Genomic DNA, 23,227 nt, shown 5'->3' with positions numbered 1-23,227 from the left:
TGAATTTCTCAGGCATGGTTTGAATTTGGTTCTTTCAGATCTCCAGTCCCATCTGCAGTTCTTTGTTTTCCTTTCTATTTGCAATATATTATAAAATATTTCAAAACACAAAATAAAGTCCCATTTCCTATTCAAAAACTGCAGTCATTCCAACAACAAAAAAACTCAGCAGGTCTGGCAGCATCTGTGGAGAGAAATCAGGAGTTAATGTTTTGGGTCCAGTGATCCTTGCTCAGAACAAAATCTGTCAATGATTTTTCTTACAAACTAGCACAATATAACAAATAACCATTATTATTCCAGGAGGCACATTCCACCTTTAAGTCATGGTTCCAGAAAAACATACCTAGATAATTATTAAGTGCTTTCAAATAATTAGAACAAAACATATTTGTCATTAATTCAAAATCCCATACATTTTACACACACATATATTTTACATCGAGTCTTTTGTAGCATCTCCCAGTTGAGGCGACCTGCAAATGCAGGAGAAAGTGAGGTCTGCAGATGCTGGAGATCAGAGCTGAAAATGTGTTGCTGGAAAAGCGCAGCAGGTCAGGCAGCATCCAGGGAACAGGAGAATCGATGTTTCGGGCATAAGCCCTTCTTCAGGAAGGCTTATGCCCGAAACATCGATTCTCCTGTTCCCTGGATGCTGCCTGACCTGCTGCGCTTTTCCAGCAACACATTTTCAGACCTGCAAATGCATTCAAGCTGTCACTGATGCCTCTTTCTCCAGATTACACTTGATTACATCATTCACCCATAACAAGGACAGCCAAGCAACCTGGGCAGTGGGATTCTCTGCCATCACTACCTTCCCTCAGCTGTAGGGCGCCATAGCCTGTACCCATATTGCTTTCAGACTGCCCTATCACCAACCTGCAGAGCTGGAGAGTGGAAAGGTTTTGTCACTTCAACAATGTTTAACTTATATGGAACCATCAATGTCAGAGTTTGAAGGATTGTTTCAGACCGTCTTGGAGCTGCCATGATGTTGATGTAGAAGACAAGTCCCGAGATCCTGCCTCCTTCCAAAGACCTTGGGCCACAGAAGAAGAGCTGCAGGGAATTAAATGAAAAATTCTCTAAATTTGGTTCATAACATGTTTCTTTTCTTGTTATTCTTTCCTGAGATGTGGCTTTTTTGGTAAGGCTGCCATTTGTTTTCCATCCATTATTACCTTTGAACTGAGTGTCTTACTTGACTATTTCAGATGTCAGTTAAGAGCCAACGGAATTGCCATGGATCTGGAATTTCACTAATAAACCTGTAATCTGAGAATCAACAATGGTTATATGGTCATCACAGGGTAGTTTTTAAATCCAGATTTTATTGAATTCATATTTCACCATTACTGTGGTAGTATTCGACACCATGATTTCCAGAACAGTGGGTTAGTGCTCAGGATGACTACATGACAATAATACAATAAGAAACAGGAACAGGAGTAGGCCCTTAAGCTCTTGATCCTGCTCCACCATTCTATAGGATCGTGACTGATCCAACATTCCTCACTTTCACCTTCCCTGGAAGCCTTGATTCCCTGACTGATCAAGAATCTATCCATCTCAGCCTTAACTATAAACAAGGACTCAGCCCCGACAGGGGGCACTGTGACAAGGACTTTCAAAGACACAAAGAGAAGAAATTCTTCCTCATTTCAGTCTTAAACTGGCACCCCTTGATTCTGAGACCATGCTTTCTGGTCCTAGACTCCCCCATGACAAGAAACCTCCTCTCAGCATTTTCCCTGTAAGACCCCTTAAGAATCCCATATTTTTCAGTTAGATCTTCTAAGTTCCAGTGAGTAGAGTCCCAACCTGTTTAGCATTTGCTATTTAGACAATGCCTGCTCTCTGGGGATTAGCCTAGTAGACCTTCTCTCAACTGCCTCCAATGAAATTTCCCCAAACAAAGGGACCAAAACCGCCCACATTACTCGTGTTTAGTTTGGGATAATGTTCGGCAAGGCTTTGTTGGAACAGACGGTCTGTTTCCATGTTGTATGACTCTATGTGGTCTCACCAGTACCTTTGCCAGTTGCAGCAAGTCTTCCCTACTCTTACACTCCAATCTCCTTGAAATAAGGGTCTATGAATGTTATCAAGGTGCTAGTGCGTTCCTGAGGCAACGGCAAAATGAAGATACAATACTGCCCATGCTTCCACCAGGGCCATAGTTGAACAATCATAACTCAACCACTTCAAGCTGAGTTGGAAGCTCCAGTGGAGCATTGCAGTATAGATCAGAAATGGTGCACTATGCCTTTCTCAAGTGCAGTTGACAAACAGGGTGTGGACTGTCGGCAGAGGAAATAGGGGATCAGCAGTAATCTTCTGAGAGTGAAGATGAAGATAAAGACAAGGACATTGAACAGGGTGAACATATATGAGAGCAGATATACCTACATTGTAGGGTAATGTACTGTCAAAGACAAGAAAACAGAAAGAACTGAATTGCAACACACGTCTAGGATGAATAAACTGGGTTTAGACTTCCTCATGTATAATTGTTTTTGGTTATATGGTAGCAACCATGGTTCAGGCAAAATATATGTGGACCAAGTTATTTTTGTAATCATCCAACATTCCTGTTGCTGAGTAAATGTTTTCTAAATCATATTAATGTATGCTTGGTGAAGGTAAAGGTAAAGTCCACATAGTCTGAGTAGACCATGGGTTGTTCTCATTACAGAGAGATGTGTATGCTCAGTTTGTACTGTCTAGTATCTACACATCATAGACCCTTCAAACTGTTGAGGAGATAGCAGCAGTCAGTGAGAAAGGGCACTAACATAGCTTGCTGCTAAAGTTCGGTGGTTTTATAGCCTGCAGTCAAAACATGTAATTCAATGTAATGTCATCTCTCACAATAGTAAGTTAAGAGCATTCCTGAGGCATTTTATAAGAATGATCCCAGGAATGAAAAGCTTGTCACATGAGGAGTGGCTGAGGACTCTGGGTCTGGACTCAATGGAGTTCAGAAGAGTGAGGGAGATCTGATTGAAACTTACAGAATACTGAGACCCCGTGGTGGACTGGATATGGAAAGGTGTTTCCACGAGTAGGAGAGACTAGAACCAGAGGACATAGCCTCAGAATGAAAAGGTGATGCTTTAAAGCTGAGAGAAGCTATAGACCGGTAAGCCTGACATTGGTGGCGGGCAAGTTGTTAGAGGGAATCCTGATGGATAGGATTTACATGTATTTGGAAAGGCAAGGACTGATTAGGAATAGTCAACATGGCTTTGTGTGTGGGAAATCATGTCTCACTAACTTGACTGAGTTTGTTCAGAGAAGTAACAAAGAGGATTGATAAGGGCAGAGCGGTAGACGCAATCTATGTGGACTTCAGTAAGGTGTTCGACAAGGATCCCCATGGTAGACTGGTTAGCAAGGTTAGATCTCATGGAGTACAAGCAGAACTAGCCATTTGGATACAGAACTGACTTTGAAGGTAAAAGACAGAGGGCGATGGCGGAGAGTTGCTTTTCAGACTCGAGGCCTGTGACAGTGGTGTGCCACAAGGATCGGTGCTGGGTCCACTGCTTTTCATCATTTATATAATGATTTGAATGTGAACATAGGGGATACAGTTAGTAAGTTTGCAGATGACACCAAAACTAGAGGTGTAGTGGATGGCAAAGAAGGTTACCTCAGAGTACAACAGGATCTTGATGAGATGGGCCAATGGGCTCAGGAGTGGTGCGTGGATGGAATGAGCTGCCAGAGGAAGTGGTGGAGGCTGGTACAATTACAGCATTTAAAAGGCATCTGGATTGATATATAACGAGAAAGGTGCAGAGGGATATGGGCCAAGTGCGGGCAATTGAGTCAAGATTAGGTTAGGAGAACTGGTCGGCATGGATGAGTTGGATTGATGGGACTGTTTCTGTATTGTACATCTCTATGACTCTGTAACCCCTCCACCCAGTACACTCCTCCCTATATCTGTAACCTCATCCAGCCCTGACACCTTCCCTAATTCCAGAACCTCCTCCACCCCCTACACCCCACCCTATCTCTGAAACCTCCTCCAGTCCCAATAACCCTCTCTTAGCTGTAACATCAATGCTCATTATCAGTCCATGATGTCAGCCCTCCTGCGATTCCAGCCTCTTGACCATCCCCTAATTCCATCACTCCACCGGCCTTCAGCTGCTTGGGCCCTCCATGTTATCGTCTCATAAGACTTTGAGCAATTTGCATTTCCCTTCTCTGATGAATCCTGTCCATTTTTCCTGGAAACAAACCTATGGATTTACTAGAGTAATTCAGGAAGGGTCCCTCAACAGCACCTTGTAAACCCAACATCAATATCACCTTGAAGACAAGGCCAGCAATATGACGCAACACTACTCCTTCTGCAGTTACTCTCCCTTTCACCCTTAATCCCAACTTTGAAATTAATCATCCTTCCTTCAGTTTTTCTGGGACAGAATCCTGGAGCTCTCTCCCCATGTGACTTTGCATTTGTGGTCAGGGTTCTTAAAGCACAAGGACAGTGGGGTTAAAGAGGAGAGTTCCTTATCATTTATGCCGTAGAGATTAGGGGGATGGGTAACAAGGCTGTCCCAGTCAGTGATGCCCACTTCATGTGAATCCACAAACAAGTCTGTCATTGTGATGTTGCCATGGGAATGCACATTACATTCGTGTTCTGAGGGATACACAGGAACAGTAGGAAATGAGACTTGATCGAATCAGTCAAAGAGCCAAGATGTTTCACATCAGTGTCCCAGCGAGATGTGGACAGTTACAAGGGGAGTCAGGGTGTCACAATGCCTGCTGGAGTGTGATGACCTTCATTGTTCAGCTCTCTGAATATTGGAGTTGGGATGGTGTGCTGAGGTTGGACAGGAAGTTGGTAAGGCCAATTCTGGAAGACTGTGTCCTATTCTGCTCACGCTGCTGTAGGAAGGATATTATTAAACTGGAGACGGTTCAGCAAAGATTCACCAGGATGTTGCCAGGAGTGCAGGGTTTGAGATATAAAAATAGACTGGAGAGGCTGGGGACATTTTACAAAGAACATTACAGCACAGGAACAGGCCCTTCAACCCTCCAAGCCTGCACTGACACATTTTGCCTTCCATATTAAAATTGTCTTCACTTACAGGATCCGTATTCCCTTGTTCCCTTCCTATTCATGCCTGCTGCTGGATGCTTCTTGAAAGCTACAATTGTGTCTGCTTCCATTGTTTGTTCTGGCAGTGTGTTCCATGAACTCACCACCCTTTCCATGATAAACATGCCTCACATATCTCTTTTGAACACCCCCCTGACCCCTGCACCTTGAACCTGTGTCCCCGAGTAACTGACTCTTCCACCCTGAGAAAAGGCCTCATACTTTCCACCCTATCCATGCCCATTCACAATTTTACAAACCCCTCAACCTCCTGCATTCTAGTGGAAACAAACCCAGTCTATCCAATCTTTCTTCACAGGTAAAATCCCCCATTCCAGGCAACGTCCTGGTAAACATTTTCTGTCCCCTCTCTGAAGGATCCACATCAGAACTGTACGTGTTTTTCACTGCAGCATAGGAAATTGAGGGGTGACCTTGTTGAGGTTTATAAAATCATGACAGTGATTGATAAGGTGAATGACAAGGGTCTTTTCCCTAGTGTGGGGGAGTTCAGACTCAGGGCCATGTTTGTAAGGTCAGAGGAAAAAAAATTAAAGATTGAGGAGCAACTCTTTTTTCCCCAGAGTGGTTTGTGATGGAATGTATGTGGGCACAGTTACAATGCTTAAAAGATGCCAGCTCTTGATGCCAGTCATTTTTTTTCTCCATTCTGTGCTACTGAATGCCCAAATTTCTGTGACATACATTTCCGGAGGACTAACATGGCAAGGGAGTACACGTTAAATAGGAGGACCCTGGCAAGCACAGAAGATTAGACAGATCCTGGTTTGTGTGTCCAGCCTTCCGTGAAGGCAGCAGGATAGGCAGGTAAAGGAATTAAGAAGGATCAAAGCCACTGAATACATGAGCAGGGAGGTGTCGTGTTGGAGCTTTACAGGATTTTGGTGAGACTACAGCTGGAATACTGTGTGCAGTTCTGGTCACCGCATTATAGGAAGGATGTGATTGTACTGGAGGGGGGGCAAAGGAGATCCACCAGGATGTTGCGTTAGATTGAGCATTGCCTAAACCTGCAGGAGTGTTCTGCTGTGTGTGTGTGTGGGGGGGGGGGGGGGGGGGATTTGGTAACCCACCTAGCCTGGACATTATGGGCAATTCAGCATGGCCAATCCACCTAACTTGAACATCTTTGAAATCAGAGCACCTGAAGGGTACCCAAGCAGACAACATGCAAAACTCCACACAGCCACCCAAGGCTGGAATCAAACTCTGGTTCCTGGCACTGTGCTCCAGCATTGCTAACCTCTGAGCCACTCTCGGCCAGGGGCATTTTTTTTTGGATTCATATCAACTTGCTGTGCTCAGGTTCACTGCTTTATTATGAATGGTCAAATCACCATAATTCCAATTTCGCATCAGAGAGAGAGAGAGAGAGAGATGACGGGTGGTGAAGTTTGATTTAATTTGATTTACTATTGCCACTTTTTTTCAAATAAATTCATGGGATGGGGGGCACCGTTAGCCAGGCCAGTGTTTATTGGCCATCCCTAATAGCCCAGACGGCAGTTAAGAGTCACAATACAAACAGGTAACCACCTTCCCGTCTCCTGGTCTCTCTTCATCCAAGGGTTACCCCTCCCACATTGTTGTGGGCTCGATGGCAGGTTCCTTCCTGAAAGAGCATCTCAGCCCAGGCTGGGGCGTGGGTCCAATAGGACTTGGCTGGCTCTGTGTCTCTCTGGTTGTAGGTTCTCCGATCCAGACTGCACACCATCGCGATCCTCTCGTTTACTTCACCCGGGCAACACCGGTCCAGGAACGGCCGGAGAGAAGCAGAGACCGGGGAAGGAAACGCCTGTAGCCAGGCAGGCAGACAGGAGCGAGAGGAGTCCGGACTCCGACAGAGAAACAACGGAACATTGGCTGGGTTTCAACCAGAGGAGGGCGGGAAGAGTTACTGAGAGAGACAGAGAGGAGTTACCGAGAGAGAGAGAGAGAGTTACAGAGGGAAAGGGAGGAGAGGAGTTACTGAGGGACAGAGAAAGAGAGGAGTTAGTGAGAGAGAGAGAGAGAGGAGTTACAGAGGGACAGAGAGAGGAGGAAAGAGAGAGAGGAGTTACAGAGGGACAGAGAGAGGAGGAAAGAGAGAGAGGAGTTACTGAGGGAGAGGGATGAGTTAGTGGAGGAGAGGGATTACAAAGGGAGAGGGGTTATAGAGGGAGAGGGGTTACAAAGGGGTCACAGAGAGAGGGAGAGGTGTTAAAGTGAGAGAGGAATTCCAGAGGGGGAGAGGGAGTGAAAGTCGGAGTCATTCGTTGAATCTTGGGGAAGAGGAAAGACAAGGAGAGGGGACTGACTGCTGCGACCTCTCCAGCAAATTGCAGTCACTCCTTCCCCACGGCCTGGTGGAGGCAGTGCTGCCCAGCACAGAGAGCATCCAATCTGCATTTGCCTATCGCCTATAGGCTGAGGACACTGCCCTCTGGAAAGTGGCATGCCCAAGCTGAGCCAGCGTTGTACCCGCTGGTCGTGCCTCAGATCAGCGCTGTGTGCTCAGTGTGGTCTTGTTGTGCCAATGGCTGCTGGTCCATAGAGGAGGGGGCCGGCTGACCCTCAGGCTGGTGAAACCAGGCGCCAGTCCAATGCAGGAACACCTTCTGCTGGTCGAGGAGAACTCCACCTGCTGGCAGATCATCCAGGGGGACAGGCAGGAGGTGGAAAGGGCCCTCCTCAACTCCATTACTGTCTCCCTCAAGCACCAAGCCGTCACTGAAGGAGATTATCTGAACATGACCCGAAATTGCAGATCGTTTGTGAGGGCCCGCAAGTATATTACTGTCCCCCTGAGCCCTGAGGAGGAACACTTCCCCTTGGCTTACTCCATGGTCATCCACCAGAGCATTGAGATGTTCGAGAGGCTTCTACGGAGCATTTACGCCCCACAGAATGTCTACTGTATCCATGTGGACTGCAAATCCCCGAGTCAATTTCATGCGGCCGTTCGGGCCATCGCTTCGTGTTTCCACAATGTCTTTGTCACAGCCAAGCTGGAGTGGGTCACCTATGCTGGCTGGAGCAGAGTTCAGGCAGATCTCAACTGCATGAAGGAGCTACTGGAGAGCCCTGTCCCCTGGAGGTACTTCATCAATGTGTGTGGCCAAGACATCCCCCTGAAGACAAACCGGGAGATAGTCCGCAGCCTCAGAGCTCTGAACGGCTCCAACGTGATTGAGTCGGATCCTGCACCAGGGTTCAAAAAGGTAACCGCCTTCCTGTCTGCTGGGCCTCTCTTCATCCAAGTGTTTTCCATCCTCCCTCCCTCCATCATCTCTCTCTCTCTCTCTCCCCTCCAGTCCTTCACTCCTGCCTGTACAAAGAGAGACAGGGTTGTTAAAACAGTTCAATTGCATGGAGGGAGGTTCAGAATGTACAAAGGAATATAGAGGAGTTGGAGAGTTGAGCTGAAAACAGAGTAGAAGAGCAATTGACGTTGCAGGTCGGAAACTTTCATCAGAACCCGGGGAGAGGAAGGGGCTGCAGAATAAATGGGAGTGTGGGGCTGGGGAAAGGTGGGTGGGATAGCGATTGGTGGATGCAGGGGGGATTTGGCTGTGATTGGACAGTGGGTGGGGTGGAGCAGATGGGTGGAAAGGAAGATGGTCAGGTGAAAGGGATGGGGTAGAAAGAGAGGGCTGGGCCTGGGATAGGGATAAGGAGGGATATAGACTGATTAGGAGAGTATACAGGAATGTAGGTAGGTTAAGAGTGTAGGAGAAAGTGAGGACTACAGATGCTGGAGATCAGAGACAAGAGTGTGGCACTGGAAAAGCACAGCGGGTCAGGCAATATCTGAAGAGCAGAAGAATCAATGTTTCGGACATAAGCCCTTCATCAGGAATGAGGCTTGTGGACCAGGGGATTGAGAAATAAGTGGGATGGGTGTGGGGCTGGGGATGGAAGGTAGCTGGGAATGTGATAGATAGATGAAGGTATGCGGGGGGGGAAGAGGTTGTGGAAGGTGGAGTGGACAGGTGGGAAGGAAGATGGACTGGTCAGGAGGGTGGTGCTGAGTTGGAGGCTTGGGACTGCGATAAGTTGGGGTGGGGAAATGAGGAAACTACTGAAATCGACATTGATCCACCTGGTTGCAGGGTTCCAAGGTGGAATATCCAGGTGTCAGCTGGTAAGGGTTTGGTGATTGAGGAGGCCCAGAATCTGCATGCCCTTGGTGGGAGGGGGAGTTATAGTGTTCAGCCACGGGGCGGTGGGGTTGGTTGGTGGGTGTGGGTGTGCCAGAGATGTTCTCTGAAACAATCCACAAGTCAGAGTTCTGTCTCCCCGCGGTAGAGGAGACCACATCGGGTGCAATGGATGCAGTAGATGACATTGGTGGAGGTACAAGTATATTTCTGTCAGATGTGGAAGGATCCTTTGGAGCCTTGGACGGAGGTGAGGGGGAGGTATGGGTGCAGGTTTTGCACTTCTTTCAGAGGCCAGGGAAGGTGCCAGGAGGGGAGGGTGCGTTTTTAGGGGGCGTGAATATGACAAGGGAGTTGCAGAGGGAATGGTCTCTGAAATGCAGATGGAGTGCAGAGGGAAATATGTCCCTAATGGTGCAGTCTGTTTGTAAGTGGCAGAAGTGGTGGAGGATAATGCAATGTATCCGGATGTTGGTGGGGTAGAAGGTGAGGACCAAGGGGTTCTGTCCCTGTTGTGTTGGGAGGGGTGTGGTTCAAGGGTGAAGGTACAGGAAATGGAGCAGATGCACTGGAGGTCATTGTCAACCATGTGGGAGAGGAAATTGTAGTTTTTGAGGTAGGACGCCATCTGGGATGTTCTGTGGTGGAATTGGTCCTCCTGGGAACAGATGCAGCAGAGGCAGAGAAATTGGGAATAAGGGATCGTGTTTTTACAGGGGCAGGGTGGGAGGAGGTGTATTTCAGGTGGCTATGGGAGTTGGTGGGTTTGTAGTAGATGTCCGCGGTTAGTCGGTTGCCAGAGATGGAGAGGTCCAGGAAGGGGAAGGAAGTGTCCGAGATTGTCCGGGTAAACTTGAGGTCAGGTTGGAAGGTGTTGATAGAATTAATGAACTTTTCAACCACCTCATGCATATACGAGGTAGTGCTAATCCAGTCATCAATGTAGTGGAGGAAAAGGTGGGGAATGGTGCCGATGGATGTAGAGGCACGCATAGTTGGGGCCCATGCGGGTGCCCATGGATACCCCTTAAAAGTTAAGAGTGAACAGAAGAATGTAAGTTTGGTTCAGAGCATGTAAAGGATTGTTCTTAGGTTGACAGTGAAATAGTCTCACAAACTTGATTGAGTTTTTTGAAGAAGTAACAAAGAGGATTGATGAGGGCAGAGCAGTAGATGTCATCTATATGGACTTCAATAAGGTATTCAACAAGGTTCCCCATGGGAGACTGATTAGTAAGGTTAGATCTCATGGAATACAGGGAGAGCTAGCCATTTGGATACAGAACTGGCTCAAAAGGGAGAAGACAGAGGGTGGTGGTGAAGGGTTGTTTTTCAGACTGGAGGCCTGTGACCAGTGGAGTGCCACAAGGATCGGTGCTGAGCCCTCTACTTTTTGTCATTTACATAAATGATTTGGATGCGAGCATAAGAGGTACAGTTAGTAAGTTTGCAGATGACACCAAAATTGAAGGTGTGTGGACAGCGAAGAGGGTTACCTCAGATTACAACAGGATCTGGACCAGGTGAGCCAATGGGCTGAGACGTGGCAGATGGAGTTTAATTCAGATAAATGTGAGGTGCTGCATTTTGGGAAAGCAAATCTTAGCAGGACTTATACACTTAATGACAAGGTCCTAGGGAGTGTTGCTGAACAAAGAGACCTTGGAGTGCAGGTTCATAGCTCCTTGAAGCAGAATCGCAGGTAGATAGGATAGTGAAGGCAGCGTTTGGTATATGCTCCTTTATTGATCAGAGTATGGAGTACAGGAGTTGGGAGGTCATGTTGCGACTGTACAGGACATTGGTTAGGCCCTGTTGTAATATTGCGTGCAATTCTAGTCTCCTTCCTATTGGAAAGATGTTGTGAAACGTGAAGGGATTCCAAAATGATTTACAAGGATGTTGCCAGGGTTGGAGGATTTGAGCTATAGGGAGAGGCTGAACAGGCTGAGGCTGTTTCCCCTGGAGCGTCAGAGGCTGAGGGGTGACCTTATAGAGGTTTACAAAATTATGAGGGGCATGGATAGGATAAATAGACAAAGTCTTTTACCTGGGATCGGAGAATCCAGAACTAGAGGGCATAGGTTTAGGGTGAGAGGGGAAAGATATAAAAGAGACCTAAGGGGCAACTTTTTCATGCAGAGGGTGGTACGTGTATGGAATGAGCTGCCAGAGGATGTGGTGGAGGCTGGTACAATTGCAACACTTAAAAGGCATTTGGATGAGTATATAAATAGGAAGGGTTTAGAGGGATATGGGCCGGGTGCTGGCAGGTGGAACTAGATTGGGTCGGGATATCTGGTCGGCCTGGACAGGTTGAACCGAAGGATCTGTTTCCATGCTGTACATCTCTATGACTGTAAGTGGGTACTGCAGATGCTGGAGATTACAGTCAAGATTAGAGCAGTGTTGGAAAAGCACAGCAGGTCAGGCAGCATCCGAGGAGCAGGAAACCCCTACATCAGAAATAACTTCACAGAGGCCATTATCCAGTCACCAACTCACCCTTTTGTTTTCACATGGAGTTCTTGACACGGATCCAGCTTCCTCAGAGCCAGCTCAGAGTGAACAGAACATCTGATCGTCCTGTTTATTTTTTTTCGGAATAGCAGTCGAAGTCATCCCCAGGTGGAGGTAGGCCAGGCAGCAGCAGCAGGGGTGCAGGCGAGGTCCAGGCTTCAGTAGCAGGAGCAGGCCCAGACTGTAGCAGCAGTGGTGGTAGTAGCTGCCTGTGCAGCTGAGCACAGCTTCAAATTAACAGAACTAAGCAGAAAGAAACCCCAGAAAACAATCACAACAAACTATGAAAAATAAATTAAAATTAAACTCCTCCTCAGTAGGAAGACACCAACAGCAGCACATAAGACACACTGAGGCTGTTTCGAAGTCAGTCTCCTCTCAAGAGGATTGAAGAGTCCTTCATATGCTGATCCAGCTCCCCTAGAGCCAGCTCTCAGTGAGCAGATCCCTTGACATGCCTGTTTATTTTTCTTCCACTACCACCCGACAGCAGTCATGCTTATTTTTCCCAAGTACCCATGTCATGTGTAGGTGTCAGATGCAGTGAAAAATAACAAGTGTGTAAATCTTAATTTATGTGGGAAATAGAACCCACTCACTTCATAATTTCAGTCCAAGACAAGATCTGCAGCAGCAGTATCATCTGATATACTCTTGCAAGAGTGGTGTCTACAAGGTAGGCACACAGTACAAAACCTTAATACAATTCATTTCTCTTTCCCTCCTCCCACTACTCTAAACCCAGCGCCCATTCCTCTTGTTTATCTCTTGCCTTATCTGGCCTTGTGCGTAACAGTACAGGTTTTGCTTGGCCATTTCACCACATCCCTCTGTGGTCTATTGTTAGCGTATATCCTCCTTCACTGCCATCTGCTTCCTTGCTTGCTAAAGCAACATTTCCTCTCATTCTTCATCCACACTGAGCCTTATGACCTCTTGATTGTGTTTTTTCTTTTTGCAGAAGCGGGAAACAGATGCTTATAACTGTTTGTACAAGCATATCTCGCTTAACCTACACTCCCCTTCCTCTTTCATGATTCAGCATTGTGATTTTTGCAGACAACATTTATAATTGCTCCTAACAATTTATATTCCATCACCAGGAAGGAAACAGACAGTCCTGTTTATTTATATTTTATTAAACAATTCACAGTTTATACAAACAATTACATTTACAGCTGTATACAGAGAAACAGCAATTTTACAACGGAGGGGAATGACAAAGCCAAGCCCCAAACCCTGACATTCAACCGGTTTTCAGGGAAATTAGGACAAACCTCAAATCCCAGTTTCAATCATTACAAACAGTAACAATGACATTCATACATATAAGACAGTCCACTTGTGTAAGAAACAGAGCATACAATACAGACCCCAAAAAACCAGTGAGCCTCCCCCCCCCCCACCCCAATCCCTCGCACCTTCCGGCCACTCTAAGGCAGCCCGCCCCTATGCACCTTCCGGCTCTTGGTCCGCCCTGACACACCTTTTGACCACCTCTAGTTCTGCCTGCACCAGTACCCACCTGGAGTGACCCACCTTCTAGCTCTCGTTCTGCCCCTACGTACCATTGGGCTCTCACCCACCCTGATGCGCCATCTGGCCAGTGGCTATCCTGGCACACCTTTCGGCCACCTCTAGGACAGCCTGTCCCCTTCCCTGGGACGACAGCGTGCAGGGCAGCCCACAAGCCTTCTGGATCGCAGCCCGCCCCTACGCACTTTCTGGCTCTCGGCTGCTCTGACACAGCTTTCGACCACCTCTAGGACAGCCCATCCCGATTACCCCTTTTCAGGATGACAGTGCTCAGAACGGTCTACCCACCATCTAGCTCTCGGGGAGACTGTCATCAGGGTGGCCTACCCACCGTCCGGCTTTCGGGACAGCCTACCAACCTTCAGGTTCACAGGATGGCCTACCCACCCTCCGGCTTTCGGGGTGACAGCTTTCAGGACGACCCATGAGCCTCCCAGTTCACAGTAAGGCCTGCCAGACCCAGGGACATACAATACAGTGCAGATTCCTGAAGAAGGGCTCATGCCCGAAACGTCAATTCTCCTGCTCCTTGGATGCTGCCTGACCTGTTGCGCTTTTCCAGCAACACATTTTCAGCTCTGATCTCCAGCATCTGCAGTCCTCACTTTCTCCTCCAGTGCAGGTGATAAGCCCAACAAACCATATGACAGTTAATTACCAACAAACAGAGTCCTTTCTAGTCCAGAGTCCATTAGCACAGACATTTTTCTTCAAAATGTAGAGTCCATTTCCAGGCCTGAGGGGTGGAGAGAGTGCCATACAAGGCCTTAATGAGACCACATCAGAATCAGTCTGTACATTTTTCTCTCATTTAAAATAATTACATTGACAGCAAGTTTCACCTGCCTTTTTCCTGGGAATGAAGGGTTTATCTTATGAAGGAAGGTTGAACAAATTGGCTTTTACACATTTAAGTTTGGAAATCTGAGAGATCTTTTTGAAATGTATAAATTTCTCTGAGGGGACATGATAAGGTGGTTGATGGGACATTGCTTTCTCTTGTAGGTTTGACAAGATGTTCTGTAGAATAACATATCGTCAGAGTCCTACAGCACCGAAACATACCCTTTCGTCCAACTCATCCATGCCAACCAGGTATCCTAATTGGAACTAGTCCCATTATCCTGTGTTTGGTCCATATCCCTCTAAACTTGTCCTATTTATGTCGTCTGTTAAATCTTGTGATTGTACCCACTACAACAATTCTTTTTGGCAACTTTCTCCGTATTTGCACCACCCTCAGGTCTCACCTTAAACCTATGCCCTCTGGGTTTGGACTCCCCCATCCTGGGGCTATTCACTTTTATTGATTTCCCCCACAATTTTATAAACCTCTATATGGTCACCCTTCACCCTCCAATACTCCAGTGAGAAAAGTCCTAGCCTATCTAGCCTCTCCTTATAACTAAAACCCTGCAGTCCAGGCAACATCTTTGTAAATCTATTCTGCAGTTTAACAACACCCTTCTAACAGCAGGGCGATCACAAATTTACCCAATACTCCAAAAGTGACCTCACCAATGCCTTGCAGAATTATTTTCCCCTGAGAGGGCTGTTGCACTGTGTAAATCTCTTCTGTACAAAGTTGTGAAGGCTGAGTTGATGAAGTTATGAAAGGGTGAGCAAGGTGACCTTTTTTTAAAAAAAGATAAGGACCTCGGGGCAACCGATAGAAATGTGGAATTGAAATTGCAACTAGAAGAGCAGTGATCTTCTTGAATGGTGGAGCAGACTGGAAGGGACGAATGGCTGACTTTTGCTATGATATTGGTGGAGACAGGTTATGCCTTAGTTCATGTAAAGAGTAGAGAGTTTTCTGACCTCTCAGCTAAGGAAAGGGCTTTGGTGTCCCTCCTGATAACATGAACCTTGAAGTTAATCTCCCTCTGTGTCAGTCACAGAATTAAAGAATTCTTGCGGAAGGATGCCCTTCAGCCCATCATGTCTGTAATTATTCCACATCTCGTACCAATCTCCTGCATTTCCACACTCAACTCTGGCAACATCCTTGTAAATCTTTTCTGAACCTTTTCAAGTTTCACAACAGCCTTCCTATAGCAGGAAGACCAGAATTGCACGCTGTATTCCAGAAATTGCCAAACCAATGTCCTGTTCCGCCACAGCATGACCTCCCAACTCCTACACACAATGCACTGACCAATAATGGCAAGCGTAGCAAACGCCTTCTTCACTACCCTGTCTATCTGTGATTCCATTTTCAAGAAACTATGAATCTTCATTCCAAGATCTCTTGTTTCATCATCACTCCCCAGACTTTACCATGAAGTGTATTATTCCTGCCCTGATTTGCCTTTCCAAAATGGCCTCACATTTATCGACATTAAACTCCATCTGACACTCCTCGGCCTATTAGCCCATCTGATCAAGATCCCTTTGTACTCTTAGGTTGACTTGAAATATTACTCTGGATGTAGGTTTGCTCGTTGAGCTGTAAGGTTCATTTTCAGATTCCATACTAGGTCACCATACTAGGCAACATCTTCAGTGAACCTTCCAGCTCAGCGAGCAAACCTACATCTAGAACCTCAACTGAACTACAAACCTTCTCAAACCTTGCTGATATATTACTGTCATGTATAATCGAGTTACAGTAAAAAATGTTGTCTTATGTGCTTTACAGACAGATATTGATAGGTTAAGTTGGCAAAAATGTTGGCAAATGGAGTGCAATGTGGGAAAATGTGAAGTTGTTCATTTGGAAGGGAAATCAAAAGAATAGAATATTATTTAAATGGAGAAAGCTTCAGAAAGCTGCAACACAAAGGGACTTGGGGGAACTAGTGAATGAAACATGGAAAGCTTGCACACGGGGGCAGCAGGTAATTGGGAAGACTAATGGAATATTGGACGAAAACAGAAATTTCTGGAGAGACTCAGCAGGTCGGGTAGCATTCGTGGAGAGAAAACAGAGTCAATGTTTTGAGTCTGGTGACCTTTCTTCAGAACTGAAGTGGAATGTTTGCCCTTATTTGAAGGGGGGTTGGAGTATAAAAGTCAGGAGGTCTTACTGCAACTGTGCAAGGTGCTTGTGAGAGCACATCCGGAGTACTGTGAGCACTTCTGGTCACCTTATTTAAGAAAACATGTTGTTTCATTGGAGGAAGTTAAGAGAAAATGTTCAGTGGGATTGCCCCCATTATGGAGGGATTGTCTTAAAAACAAAGGGCTAAACAGGATTCTACTCACTGGAGTTTAGAAGAATGAGAGGTAACCTCATTGAAATGGACAGGATTAAGGGGCTTGACTGGGTAAATGCTGAAAGGATGTTTCTCCTCATGGGAGAGTCCAGGACCAGGGGGGGTATTGTCTCAGAATAAAGGGGCACCAGTTTAAGACTGAGATGAGATGGAATTTCTTCTCTCAGAAGGTTGTGAATCTTTGGAATTCCTTGCCACAGAGAGCTGTCCTTGTATATATTTAAGGCTCAGATGAATAGATTCTTGGTCAGTTGGGGAATTAAGCGTTACGGGGATAGAGCAAGAACATGGACTTGAGGAATGTTGAATCAGCCACGATCCTAGTGAAGCTGGCTTGAGGGACCAAATGGCCGACTCCTGTCCCAACTTGTTAATGGTCTTACATTTACTGATGAAACTGTTCAAAGACGTTATCGCTCAACTCTGGAGCAGAAGCGACTTGAACCTGTGTCTCCAAGGCTCACACCGCATGGATCCTAGTTTACTTTATATCATGCACTTGTCATTCATGCTGGTATTATGGCTGCAATTCGCACCAACCTGCCTTAGATCAAATTAATGAAGCGAAGCCAGTGCAGGTTTTCAAAAAGTAAGTCTCCAACCTCGTATCATGCATTGATGTGAGAATTTGAATGCAGAGAATGTTGTCTGAACTGGATTCAATGAAGTGTTTCACTAGGCACTAGATAAAAATGGCTGGACAACAAAATTGACAATACAAGCCCTGATTCATGGATCTTGTTTTGGACGAGAGGTTGGTAGGTTGGTAGGTGGGAATGATCCACACAGCTGGGACATATAAACATCAAGACCCGGAGAAGATGATTTGGCCCTCCATGAAGCCCACCATACTTTATGATCCTGGCTAACCCTCTATCTCAATGCCATACTACCACTTTCTCCCCATGCCTTTGATGCTTTTGAAACGTAAATATTTGTTAATCGCATTCTTGGATATATTCAATGACTCAAATTCCACAGCTTTCTGTGGTACAGAATTCCATAACTTCACTATCCTGTAAGTTAAATGTTTCCGCATCTCAGCCCTAAATAGATGACTGCTTTTATTCAATATGTCAGTGATATCAATCTTGGAGTATGTGGCAAAATGCCTATATGCGGGGCAATGATAAACCTGGAGGATTGGCAAATGGTGAGGATGATGTGAATTGTCCAGAGTCACCACAATGAACAGACAGCATCCAGTCAGAGTTGAATACAGAAGAGTGTAAGGTGATATGTTTTGGGAGAAGGATGTGGAGAGGTAATAGAAATATAATGGCACAATCGTAAAGAGTGCGAAGGATTAGAGGGATCTGGCGATAAACATTCATCAACATTAGAAGATGGGGGAGGCCATAAGAGGGTAGAAAAGCAGAAGGCTTCATAAATAGAGACATTGATGCCAATAAATGGTTGAGTTATGCTGCATGTCGAATTGGTTTAGCCCCAGTTGGATTGTTGTGGTCATTTCCGGTGACTATAAAACGATGTGAGGGCCCTCAGGACAGGGAGGAGATTTCGCAGAATGGTGCCAGGGTTTAAGTTGGATGGCTCAGTTGGAAAGGTCAACGATGCTCCCATTGGAACAAAGGAGATTGGGGTGAGGTTTATTCAATGGGTACAGGGTGAGCACTCGGTAATGAAGACAAGGAAATATACTTCACTGTTCACCGATTGTACAAGTGCAATGGAATGCAGATGTAAGATTTTGGGTTAAAGGCATGGGAGGGAGATCTGAGGAATTGAAACGCAAATGAAGCCTAAACTACATTTGTATGAGATGATGGCAAGTTCCGATGTAAGTTGAATGAAAAAAAAAGATCTGCTCCCATACATACAAGGAACAAAAGTAGATCATTGGCCCGTTTGATCCTGTTCCACCATCCACATTCCTGCATACCATCGATAATCTATCCTTTCCTTGGTAACCAAGGATCCATATCTGAAAATGTGTTGCTGGAAAAGCGCAGCAGGTCAGGCAGCATCCAATGAACAGGAGAATCGATGTTTCGATGTTCCTGAAGAAGGGCTCATGCCCGAAACGTCGATTCTCCTGTTCCTTGGATGCTGCCTGACCTGCTGCGCTTTTCCAGCAACACATTTTCAGCTCTGATCTCCAGCATCTACAGTCCTCACTTTCTCCTCAAGGATCCATATTTCCCATGCATGATGCCACAAGGACCGAGGATAAAAGATATCTTTTGACACAATGTAAATAAAGTGTCTTGTGTCTTGTGGAAGGGGTGGCACGGTGGCTCAGTGGTTAGCACTGTTGCCTCACAGCGCGAAAGACCTGGGTTCGATTCCAGACTTGGGTGACTGTCTGTGTGGAGTTTGCACATTCTCCCCACGTCTGCGTGGGTTTCCTCCGGGTGCCCTTTTATCCTGCCACAATCCACAAAGATGTGCAGGCCAGGTAGATTTGTCGTGCTAAATTGCCCATAGTGTTCGGGTGCATTAGTCAGGGGTAAATATCGGGTAGGGTAATGGGTGTGGATGGGTTGCTCTTCAGAGGATTGGTGTGGACTTGTTGGGCCAAATGGGCTGTTTCCATACTGTAGAGAATCTAATGTCCTTCACTCTGAGGGAGGAGCTTTGGATTCAAGTCCTACTCCAGGAGCTGATGGCCATAGGAAGGTGTCTTCATTGCTATTGTGAGACACTCAAGAGTATGGGCCAAGTGCTGCAAAATGGGATGAGAATAGCTTGGAGCTTGTCTTTTTGACCAGTGCAGACACGATGGGCTGAAGGGCAACTTATTATTTTGGTGCTCTAAACCTCAATAACCAGAGAGCATGGAGTCATAGCATCATACAGTATGGAACAGACCCTTCAGTTCAACCTGTCTGCGCTGACCAGTCATCCCAATCTGACCTAGTCCCATTTGCCAGCCTTTGGCACATATCTCTCTCACCTATTCCTATTAATGTTCACATCTAGACGCCCTTTAAATATTGTCATTGTACCAGCCGCCTCCACCACCTCTTGGTAGCTCATTCCAGGCACACATCACCCACTGCGTGAAAACGTAACTCCTCAGGTCTTTCCCCTCTCACCTTAAACTTATGCTTCTAGTTTTGGACTCCCCCATCCTTGGGAAAAGACCTTTGGCTATACAGCCGACGTGGAAGGAATCAAAATGGGGCAAGAACAGAAAAGGAGGTCGGCTAAACAATTCTGAGCAGCAACAGAAAAGTGCAGCCAAGCATGTATGCAAGCTAGCTAGCTTACTGAAACTGGCTCCAGTTAAGTGAGAAGGCAGGAAGACGGAAACAACACTCAACAGGTGTTGTAGAAGTCTAAGGTCAATATCTAATGCTAAACGTCATATACCTAGATCAGGATCTGATTGATCAGTTGTGTTGCTAAGGCTTGGAATCAAAATGTAATTCATGAAAAGGGAACACTGATTTGTGTGTAAAAGTGTGATTGCAACTGCCTGTTTCAGACTCTCCAGGCAAGGGTGGGCTTTGACCCGGCTGGTTGAGTCTTCTTGCATGTATGTGATAAAGGAAGCTGTGTGAAGTGTACTATCATCCGGCTGATCATTTCAACATCTATCCATGCTCCTCCAGATTTTATGAACTTCTGTAAGGATACCCCCAGCATCCGACACTCCAGGGAAATTAGCCCCAGCCTATTCAACCTCTTACTGTAGCTCAAACCCTCCAATCTCGGCAACATCCTGGTAAATCTTTTCTGCACCCTCTCAAGTTTAACAACATCCTTTCTTTCGAAGGGCAACCAGAAGTGTATGCAGTATTTTAAAAGTGGCCTCACCAATGTCCTCTACAGACAATAGATCACACTTGTTAATGGCAAAGGCAAATCAGAGATAGTCAAAGATACTCCTACTTATAGACAATAGGTGCAGGAGTAGGCCATTCGGCCCTTCGAGCCAGCACCACCATTCATTATGATCATGGCTAATCATCCACAATCAGTATCCTGTTCCTGCCTTATCCCCATAACCCTTGATTCCACTATCTTTCAGAGCTCTATCCATCTCTGTTACAGCTGCAACATTTCATCCCAACTCCTATACTCAATGCACTGACCAATGAAGGTAAAGGTATCAAATACCTACTTCACCACCCTGTCTATCTGCAATGCAACTTTCAAAGAACTATATCCCTGCACACCATGTTCTTCTCTTTAAGGCAAAAGCTCTGTGTTCAAGTCCCATTCCAGGAGTTGATGACCACAGGAAAGTTCTCCATTGCACTGGTGAGGCATGAAAGACAATGTTCCCAGTGCTGGAAAAATGAGACTGGAGTTGCAAGGAGCCTGTTTTGCCAGCGCAGACACGATGGGCTGAAGGATTTATTTTTCTGGTGCTCTCAACCTTTATGACCAGAGGGCACAGCTTGAAGTATATTTTTGGAGCCAGATGCACTGGGAGTGTTTGAGGATGAGTTTTATGTTTGCTCAGTGAATGAGCATTGGGAGATGGTTTAGGAGGCAGGGATATGGGGAAATAGGCAGGTGACTGGCAATAGGCAATAGAAGTGAGAAAGGCCTGAGGGGCTGAATGGACTTGTTCTCCACTGTAAGGTGAGTAACTGAGAGAAGGAGTGTGCATGGATCTTGCTGGAGCTGGGGGCGAGGAGAGTTCAGAGGAGTTGGGGAGGGAAAAAGCCATAGGTGAAGTTGAAAAGCTATCATTTCTACTTTCTCGTCTCTCTCACTATCTCTTGTGCTTGCCTTTTAGAAAGTTGGCAATACCACCATGATACCCTTGACCAAGTTGTCTTGACGGCGCAACTGAAAGACCAGCCGAACATCAGCACCTCCATCTTAGTGGGCAGCGCCTACTTCATGGCCTCCAGAGAGTTTGTCAGCCATGTGTTTGACAGTGCCGAGATTCAGGCCTTCCTCAAGTGGTCAGAGGATACCTACAGCCCGGACGAGCATGTGTGGGCTACCCTACACAGAATGCCCAATGTACCCGGCTCCATCCCATACACCCAAGGAGCCACCAGGACACTTGGCCGGGCAGTAAAGTGGTCCTTTGAGGCTGTTGACGTTGCGAGGGGTGCCCTATACCCTCCCTGCACGGGAAGGTATCGCCACTTGGTTTGTGTGTATGGGGCAGGAGATCTACATTGGGTGGTCCGTCAGAGATATTTTTTTGCAAGTAAGTTTGACCCCAACATGGACAACACTGCAGTACAGTGCATGGAGGAATATCTCCAAAACAGGACACTTGGTAAAACTGGGGCTGGGTTGGAGGTTGGGACAGATTAACCCTCAGTGAGGGTGGTAGGGGTCGTGGGTGAGACATCGGAAACACTGAGAGACTGGGCACTGTGAAACTGGGCACTGTGAGACTGTATACTATAACACTGGCTGCTGTGGAGGCCAGGCACAGTGAAACTGCATGCTGTAACATGGCCACTGTAACACTAGACAGTGTGAGGCTGGGCACTATAGTGTTGGGCACTGTGGAGATTGGATACCTTAATATTATCCACTGTAACACTGGGCACTGTGAGACTTAGCACTGTAACATTAGTTACTGTGAGAGTCAAAATGTGTGGTGCTGGAAAATCACGGCAGGTCAGGCAGCATCCGAGGAGCAGGCGAACCGATGTTTCAGGTATAAGCCCTTCATCAGGAATGTGGAGGACTAAGGGGGTTGAGAGATAAATAGAGTGAGGGTGGGGCTTTTGGGGAAGGTAGCTGAAAAGGTGCTCGGTAAATCCAGCTGGGGGGGTGATTGTGATTGGTCGGTGGGGAAGGTCGAACATATAGTTAGGAAGGAAGATGGTCAGGTCAAGAGGGGAGAGCCGACTTGGAGGGTTGGATCTAGGATGAGGTGGGGGGAAAGGAGAGATTTGGAAACTAGTAATGTCAATGTTGATGCCATGTGGTTGAGGGTCCCAAGGCAGAAGATGAGGTGTTCTTCCTCCAGTCATCAGATAGCTTGGATTTGGTGGTGCAGGAAGTGTCATTGTGAAGTGGGAGGGGGAGTTGAAGTAGTTGGCCACAGGTCGATGGGGTTATTTGTGCCCAGTCTCACAGGGACACATCCACCAATAATACTCAACACTGCACAAGTGGGCACTGCATTACTGGAACACTGCAAGAGTGGATACTGCAATACTGGAACACTGCACTAGTGGGCACTGCATTACTGGAACACTGCATTACTGGAACACTGCACTAGTGGGCACTGCATTTCTGGAACACTGCACGAGTGAGCACTGCATTACTGGAACACTGCACGAGTGGACACTGCATTACTGGAACACTGCACGAGTGGGCACTGTACAGCTGGACACTGTAAGATCAGTGTTGTGACCATCACTATTTTTTTATTTTTCTCATTTTGGTTAGGAACTGTGAGTCCAAATTGAGAATTGAAGTTTGAACAGTGGCTAGTTCTTCTTTAAAAAAAAACTAGAGAGAAAAAGACTGATGTTTGCTGTTCGGATCTGGCCAGGAAAGATAATGCAGGTGAATTACTGCTCTCTGAACACAGCAGACGTTTCAGCACCGAGATGTAGTTCTGCTTAGGTACTGACAGCTGGATGGATATTGAATGGGTCAGTCAGTAAGAGGAATGCTGCCGGGCAGGTAACCACAGAGAATGGTGAGAAAGAAAGCAAAAACCATGAGTGACCTCGCTCTGACTGGATTTTGGGCTTGGAGGAAGT

General features: G+C 46.4%; 2 protein-coding genes across 3 annotated transcripts in view; one reads left to right on the top strand and one right to left on the bottom strand.

Moving 5' to 3' along the window:
• Positions 1 to 717: 717 nt before the first annotated feature.
• The window catches only part of LOC148136295 (uncharacterized), a 328,974-nt gene continuing 306,464 nt past the window's right edge, over positions 718 to 23,227 (bottom strand). The window contains exons 1-2 of one of the 2 annotated variants that reach the window (XR_015754538.1): positions 6,689 to 7,348; positions 718 to 1,062 (exon numbers count right to left, since the gene is read on the bottom strand). Coding sequence is in view for 1 of the 2 variants with exons in the window: in XM_087983558.1 (XP_087839684.1) it covers positions 951 to 1,062 (112 nt within the window). In the remaining variant the exon portion in view is untranslated. Of the gene's footprint in view, positions 1,063 to 6,688; positions 7,349 to 23,227 lie in introns of those variants that run through there. The other variant, XM_087983558.1, reaches the window with a different exon arrangement.
• On the top strand, positions 7,690 to 21,397 carry LOC148136299 (beta-1,3-galactosyl-O-glycosyl-glycoprotein beta-1,6-N-acetylglucosaminyltransferase 3-like). Its single transcript, XM_087983568.1, has 2 exons — positions 7,690 to 8,352; positions 21,280 to 21,397. The coding sequence occupies exons 1-2, from the start codon at positions 7,735 to 7,737 to the stop codon at positions 21,322 to 21,324; spliced, it is 663 nt and encodes a 220-aa protein (XP_087839694.1). The 5' UTR covers positions 7,690 to 7,734; the 3' UTR covers positions 21,325 to 21,397.

This window comes from Chiloscyllium plagiosum, unplaced genomic scaffold (genome assembly GCF_037043375.1).
Source record: "Chiloscyllium plagiosum isolate Xiang-an unplaced genomic scaffold, Cpla_swu_hap1 HiC_scaffold_46, whole genome shotgun sequence".
Taxonomy (NCBI): Eukaryota; Metazoa; Chordata; class Chondrichthyes; order Orectolobiformes; family Hemiscylliidae; genus Chiloscyllium; species Chiloscyllium plagiosum.
The sequence above is the reverse complement of the archived record's forward strand: the minus strand, read 5'-3'. Positions and strand labels throughout refer to the sequence as shown.

Bases quoted from the DNA above. Each gene is read 5' to 3' on its own strand.
- LOC148136299 (XM_087983568.1), top strand. From the start codon at position 7,735: ATGCAGGAACACCTTCTGCTGGTCGAGGAGAACTCCACCTGCTGGCAG. The intron at 8,353-21,279 runs GTAACCGCCTTC...CTTGCCTTTTAG, and splicing joins CTGCACCAGGGTTCAAAAAG to AAAGTTGGCAATACCACCAT.